The sequence below is a fragment of the Ictalurus punctatus genome, chromosome 18, assembly GCF_001660625.3.
Source record: "Ictalurus punctatus breed USDA103 chromosome 18, Coco_2.0, whole genome shotgun sequence".
NCBI classification, from domain to species: Eukaryota; Metazoa; Chordata; class Actinopteri; order Siluriformes; family Ictaluridae; genus Ictalurus; species Ictalurus punctatus.
Genome location: NC_030433.2, coordinates 23,738,899 through 23,746,398, shown reverse-complemented (window position 1 = coordinate 23,746,398; position 7,500 = coordinate 23,738,899). Strand labels below are relative to the sequence as shown.

Below are 7,500 nucleotides of genomic sequence, written 5' to 3'. Positions count from 1 at the left end.
CTTTTATACACAAGTATTTGGAGTTACTTCAGACTGCTGCCAATTTTCTGAGGTCAAATGACGTGTGGGCATTTTGATCCGGTTTTTCTGTGTCTCCATATTGACCTGTAGAGGAAATGCCGAACGCAGCTGTTGATCCTGGTTGTTCACGGAGGTCACATTCTAGACTCTGGAGGTGGTGACGCAGGTGGGAAGGCAGGAGACGCCGCGACGCTGGCGTCGGTGCTGGAGCGGGTGGCACGCGCTCACTTTCAGGAAGCAGCGGACAGTATGCTAGTGCGCTTGGTGCCCTGCCCTCCCGTGTGTGCTGAAGCCTTTTCGCTCGTCTCTCAGTGAGTTCTTTATTTCGATAAGGAATAATTATGTATAGACTTATCTTGAATGAAAGAATGACAGCAGTACACGAAAACAAATCTTTTGTTTAGGAAATTCTGCATTACAAAACACACATTTGCTCAAAGACGTCGTCGACCACGTACCGCCTGTACACCTGCGCATCCGTGCAATTATCCGATCGGCCGATCGTGTTGCGGCGACATAGTGCATGAAATCTTGCAGTTACAGATCACGAGCTTCTGTTAATGTGTACTTCCGAATCAGAATGGGGGAAGATTACACCAGGTATGTTTTTTTTCCCATCTTCAACTCTCCACTTAGTGCGAGTCTTTTTCCACTGCCTCAGATTCCCGTTCTTGGCTGACAGGAGTGGAACCTCATGTGGTCGTGTGTTATGCGTTCTGAGATGCTTTTCTCCTCACCGCGGTTGTAAAGAGTGGTTATTTGAGTTCGTGTGACTTCCTGTAAGCTCGACCCAGTCTGGTCATTCTCCTTTGTCCTCTCTCAGGCATTACTGCCACACAGAACTTACACTTTTTTTTGTTTTCCACACCATCCTGTACAAACTCTAGAGACTGTTGTGAGTGAAAATCCCAGGAGATCTGTTTCTCTCATCAACTGGAGGATACAGCCTGGAGATCGCTGACGACGGTACCGCTTGAAGTACCATGGAAATGGTTTTGGACCTCAATTCCACATGGACGTTCTCGCTGTGGTCGCTGGGACTACGGTTGCTGCGATGGCCTCGGGACTGCGATTACCACGTGCAGTTTTGCACTCGGGTCTCCTTTAGTGAACAGTGGACGAGTTCAACAAACAGCCTTCATATAAACACCATAATGAACTTTCTTTTACTCTCACGCTATCCGTCGTTATCCGGATGAGGACGGGTTCCCTTCTGAGTCCGGTTCCTCTCAAGGTTTCTTCCTCGTATCATCTCAGGGAGTTTTTCCTCACCACCGTCACCACCGGCTCACTCAATAGGGATAAATTCACACGCTTAAAATCTCTATCCTGATTGGATATCACTGTAGCAACACCCTAACTACGCCTCTTCATTCTAACCCAATCACAATTTATAATTACTGTGCTCTTCAAGAGGTGCCTGTGCCCATGGTCTTAAAAATACAAGAATATCTCTCTCCGTCCCTTTTATTTAGAGACATGTATATCTATATTAAATGAAACACTCTAGAAATCAATTGTGAGCGTGTGCAGAACCAAACACTCATTTTCATTCGTTCATTCATTCATTTAGTCATTCAGTCAGTCAGCTTAAGTAATCTTGGTCAGGGTCATGTTGGATCCAGAGTCTATCCCAAGAGCATGAGGGAAGAATACACCCTGAGTCAGATGGCAGTCCATTACAGGGCACCATTCGCACACTCATTCACACCTCATTAGCACACTCATTCACACCCAGGGGCAATTTGGAGGTTTTTCAGATGTGGAATGAAACCCATACAGACACATGGTGCAAGATGCAAAACTCATCACAGACCGTAACCTGAGCTCAGGACCCTGGACGTTTGAGGATGTGTGACCATCCCGTACAAAAACGGCACCACTTATATTATCTTATTTATAGACATTTCCGAAGGCCAGAGGAGCACGGTCGCTTAGTGGTTAGAACTACGCCTCTGCCCAGTGTGTGTGTGGAGTTTTCCTCCGGGTACTCCGCTTTCCTCCCCCAGTCCAAAGACACGCCTCGTCGGGTGATTGTCCGTAGAGTTCCAAATTGTCCGTAGTGTGTGAACGTGTGTGCGATGGGTTGGCGTCCCGTTCTGTGTGTCCCCCACTTCGAGTCCCCTGGGATGGGCTCCCTGTGACCCTGTGTAGGATAAGCGGTATGGAAAATGGATGGATGGAGGCATGGATCTCTGAATGTCATGGTGCAGTATAGAAAGATGTCTGTGCTTTTGAAAAAGCTAGTCGCCACGACGCGTTTCCGTTGATCGTTGCATCGTTTTTACCTAAAGCGTGTGTGTCGTTTCTCTTGCTGATATCCGGTCGAGATATAATGTTTATAAGATATAACGACCTTCCTTGACTGCACTGGGAGACCCGACTGAAAATAAGAGCCAAGTTTCACACCAGAAAAACCGCCGAAAATGACTTGTGCTGAAATACAACAGCAACAACAAAAAAACATTCTTTTGGTACATACGTGCCTAGGGAGAAAGCTGAATCCTAACACTGTCTCCGCGGGGGACTGCGGTCAATTATTGATCACACTGCCATTCTCTGGTGTGGAACATAACAGCGGGGATACTGCAGCTTCACCGCTGTAATGAGGCATGTAGTTCTTGGAGACAGAGATGCCCTGGTATTTTATTTTTTTTCAGTGTATCTGCTTCACTGAGCCTTATCCCAGAGGCGGCTCAGCTCCACAGACATTAACATTTCATTTTTGTCAGTTATCCAAGACACTTTTCCTTATAGTGAACCGAGACCAGTAATTGTCATCTCAACCCAGTGGGCAGTGGTAGCTCGGTGGTTAAGACGTTGGACTACTGCTTAGAAGGTCGTAAGTTCAAATACCAGTACTGCTAAGCTTCAACTGTTGGGCCCTTGAGTGAGGCCCTTAACCCTCAGTTGTATAAATGAGATAACTGTAATTCTGGATAAGGGCGTCTGCTAAATGCCACAAACATAAATCTCTTTCCATAGTATGAGACATACAGAACTTACATCGTTGTTTAACTGAATCTGTGGAAGTTTTCTAGTGATGATGTCATTCCTCAGGTGCACATGCAGCCAGCTATCGGAGATCAGCTCACGCGTCTCCGTTTTCTTTGTAGCTTGAATCCGTACAGCTACGACGAGAGCTGCGTTTGCAGTAGTGTGGATCACCTGCCGTTGGCCGCTCTGCCCATCCTCGCCATCGCCGCTCCTCAGTACCAGGACGCCGTGGCCGTGGTGATCGCTCAGGCCAATCGGGTGTATCACGACTTCCTCCAGTCACCTGAGGGGCTGGGCTTCACTGGGCAGGTAATTCTCAATCCTGAATGAATCAGACCACAGTGCTGTTGAGGGCTTGTTGAATTTTTCACAAGATTTCTGCAGCATCGTTCACCGACATTAGAAAGTATAAGCACCCTAACAGAACACACATTCGGACTTGCAGTCTGCGTAAGGGTTTTATTGTTTGATTATATAATCCAACAGAACATAATCAGAGGAAACGTCACTGGATTTCATGAAAACGTAAGATGGTGTAGAGACAACCGAACTGTTCTAGAACACAGGCCTGGCCTCATTGTATCGTGGTGCTGTGAAGTTAATTCTCCGCGTGTTATGTCTAATGATTTCAACGGTATGCCGTAAGTTTTTGTTGGTACGCCATTACATCAGCAATATTCTGAAGGAATAAACTATTTGTCTAACATTAGTATAATCCTGTGCCAGCGTTCTGACAGATGAAATACCGAGCAGACATAAATGTACTAATTAAGGAGAAATGAGGTCAGTAAATCAAACAAAGCGAATGCGTCATTAGTGATATTAGCATTCCTCATAGTGCGACAATGAACTGCAAATGTATCTCACCCCCACCCACCCAACTCCCCCCACCCCTCAGGTTTGCTTGGTGGCTGACTGTGTTGGCGGAGTGCTGTGTTTCGACGCACTGTGTTTTAGTGGTGACAAGCGGCACGGAAGTCCCACGACGAACACTACAAACTACAGCACTGAGAGCCTCAAGGTAAACACAATCCCATCCTCTGTACACACACACACACACACACACACACACGCACACACACAAAAACACCTACATTTTTAATACTCACAGTGTCTCTCAGTGTCACACACACGCTTCTGTTCTCTGGATACTACCTTTTCATATCTGTCTGGCTTTGGGCTTTATCTGATGTAATATATGTCTGCTTTGACAAGCTCTTAGCCTCCTGTCTTGTTTTCAGATCTCAAAACACTTCAGCCTTCAAAACATACCTTCTGAAACGTCTCCTCGTCCTGTCTTTATTCATAGAACGCTTTCATGTCCTTTGTGAGAGAGTTGCGTCTTTAATGAATCTGTGCAAGATTATCACTCGAATGTCGCCATGATCAATATTGTTCCGTTGCCAGCGGTGTCAAGCTGAGGTTAGGATAAACTCATCCAGAGATTTATTTTTTAACACAAAAATGAGCATAATAACTCTGCTGGGTAGGTAAACACGTCTCGGGTAAGACACTGAATTGAAGAAATTGAAGGAGCATGCAGACAAGACGTGCTAGCGGTAGACCAATGTGGAGTCTGTGTTGAATTTGTTTTTGTTTTTTTTTTAAATTGCACCAACGTAATTGACTTTCAAAATGATTTCAAGTAAAGCAGTAGTCGATTGCTTGATGAAACCCCGGTTTTAATCCACCTACTCAATTTGGAGCAATTATCACGGTTGAAATGAGTTTTTGTCCCCCCAAGTGGACACACGTCTGATGCAGGTGCACACGTGGCTCGGTTGGCAGCAGCTTCCCAGTCAGCGATTCCCAGCAGTCCATCTGCCTGGCCACTTTGTTCTGATGTTTTAATGAGCACTCAGTCACCTGCGCAGTGCCACACGGGGCAACACATATACCAGACACTGCATTAGTGGATGATGCTGCAGAAGGGGAAAAAAGCATTAAGTCTTAAAACCCGTGTACGTGTGTGTGATAGTGTTCTACATTTACTCATTTGGCAGACGAGTGTTTTTTTCATTTGCAGTTAAACTGAGCAGTTGAGGGACTTTCTCAATGACCCAACAGTGAGTCTGGTAGAGAGATTCCACTTCCCACTGTTCGGTTTCTAAAACATATTTCTAAAAACATGCAAATGAAGCCAGTCGTACAGCAGCAGGATAAATGCGTAAACCTGTGCAGATACAGGCCAAGAGCTTGAGTTAATGTTCAGATCAAACATCAGAATGAGTCAAAAATGTGGCATAGTTGTTGGTGCAAGATGGACACCAACGCCTGGGATTTTCATGTACAACAGTAACACAAAACTTAAAAACATCCAGAAAACCCCAAAACATCCAGAAAACCCCCAAAACATCCAGAAAACACCCAAAACATCCAGAAAACACCCAAAACATCCAGAAAACCCCCAAACATCCAGAAAACCCCAGAAACATCCAGAAAACCCCAAAAACATCCAGAAAACCCCAAAAACATCCAGAAAACCCCAAAAACATCCAGAAAACACCCAAAACATCCAGAAAACCCCAGAAACATCCAGAAAACCCCAAAAACATCCAGAAAACCCCAGAAACATCCAGAAAACCCCCAAACATCCAGAAAACCCCAGAAACATCCAGAAAACCCCAAAAACATCCAGAAAACCCCAAAAACATCCAGAAAACCCCAAAAACATCCAGAAAACCCCAAAAACATCCAGAAAACACCCAAAACATCCAGAAAACCCCAAAACATCCAGAAAACCCCAAAAACATCCAGAAAACCCAAAAACATCCAGAAAACCCCAGAAGATCCAGAAAACCCCAAAACATCCAGAAAACCCCCAAAACATCCAGAAAAACCCAAAAACATCCAGAAAACCCCAGAACATCCAGAAAACCCCAAAACATCCAGAAAAACCTAAGTGTACTCACAATCCACAACCCACCATTTCGTCCCTGTTGACATGGGACGATCGCTATGATGACGCAAGCTACGAGGGCCTAAAGCATCAAACCTGTATTTATCTAAGAGGACCCGAGGCCACACTGCCCGTGTGTACCTGCTCGACTACACCGGACGTGAGATTTTCTTGATTTTTCCAATCTTCCTAGGAGAAGCCAGGAATGATGAGCAGTCTGAGTCCCACGCTGAGGAGCAGCAAGCGCTTAAGTAAGAGCAACATCGACGTTTCAGCACTATGCCAGTCAGCGCCAGCCCTCTACCGTCCACTCATTCGCAAGCAGAGCGACTCGTGTGACACGGACATTGCTGGGAGTCAGAGAGAGGTCTTCTTCAGCAGGTTGGACTCCTTTTGGACTCCTTTTTCCTTTCGGTTCATTTCTGAGTGTGTTTTTCGGAGTTCTCTTACTGGAGCCTGTCAATATTTATACATTCCAACGTTCTTTATATATATATATATATATATATATATATATATATATATATATATATATATATATATATAAAGATAAAAACGAATAATCAAACAAAATCAAGGAGAACTCCTATCAGAAATGCATTAAATAGAACTGTTTGTGATGTGTTTAGCGATTTCGGTGCTAATTAGTTCTAGTCGTCGCTGTATGAGGTCACAGGGGGACATCGTTATCGCTAGCGTAGTTACAACCGTGTTTAATCGATTGGGTTATCTGCCTAGCTTTACGCCACTTAGCTCGCAAAGGAAATGGTCCTAGTAGACTACGCTGAAAAAGGCCAACAAGTCTAATTTTATTCCGCCGCACCGTAGTTGATCTTATTTTCAGATCCACACGTGATTTTGACCTCTGTTAATCAGCATCGGCGCGCTCGTAAAGGTCGACTGAAATGCTGATTTGAATACATTGTTGTAGCAGCGCTGTAATTAATTCTGCCACGTTACCTAGGAATGCACAGCCTTTGGGGGGGGGTGGGGGGGGGTGGGGGGGGGGCGTATTCACATGCAGAGTCACGGCCTGTGGCTAAGAGTAATAAGTAAATAAATATGCACGGATCAACTGTCACTTGTACAGCTGACTTTTGAAATGGTGTTATTTCTCTAGGGCGACGGTGCCTCATGTGCTTTTCCTCCCTTTTTGTGTTTTAATGAGAAAATGCAGAATGCAAATGTTACGAGCGAGGATTGTCTCCAGAAATATTACTTTTTTACATAAGGGATATTAAATGACTGCTTCTGACGTTATTGGCAGTAAATTGTCCTCTGGTGATGCGTCAGAGAGATGGAGAAGATTGGTTGGGATTTAGTCTTTCGCCTTGTTTGTTGTGTTTTTGTTTTTTTCCCCTCTTTCAGTCTGTCTCAGGATGAGCAGATAAACTCCGCACAGGCTCAGTACCCAGGCTGCTTCGACTTTGAGGTTTCAGACTGCTTTCTGCTGGGCTGCCCACTGGGACTGGTGCTCGCCATGAGGAGAACCGTGCTGCCGGCTGTTCAGAGTAAATAACACCCAAAAGCACACAGAGACCATTTGATTTCAAAGCAAAAGAACAAGGCTGTTTGTGTTCTTA

The 7,500-nt window shown here is 45.0% G+C and overlaps 1 protein-coding gene across 4 annotated transcripts in view; it reads left to right on the top strand.

The window, feature by feature from the left end:
• Positions 1-7,500, top strand: part of plrdgb (PITP-less RdgB-like protein) — a 62,407-nt gene that overhangs the window by 38,372 nt on the left and 16,535 nt on the right. For all 4 annotated transcript variants that reach the window (XM_017493259.3, XM_017493260.3, XM_053687811.1 and 1 more), the window contains 5 exons: positions 112-332; positions 3,138-3,327; positions 3,917-4,039; positions 6,111-6,298; positions 7,286-7,428. In XM_017493259.3, the coding sequence (XP_017348748.2) occupies positions 112-332; positions 3,138-3,327; positions 3,917-4,039; positions 6,111-6,298; positions 7,286-7,428 (865 nt within the window). The remainder of the gene's footprint in view (positions 1-111; positions 333-3,137; positions 3,328-3,916; positions 4,040-6,110; positions 6,299-7,285; positions 7,429-7,500) is intronic.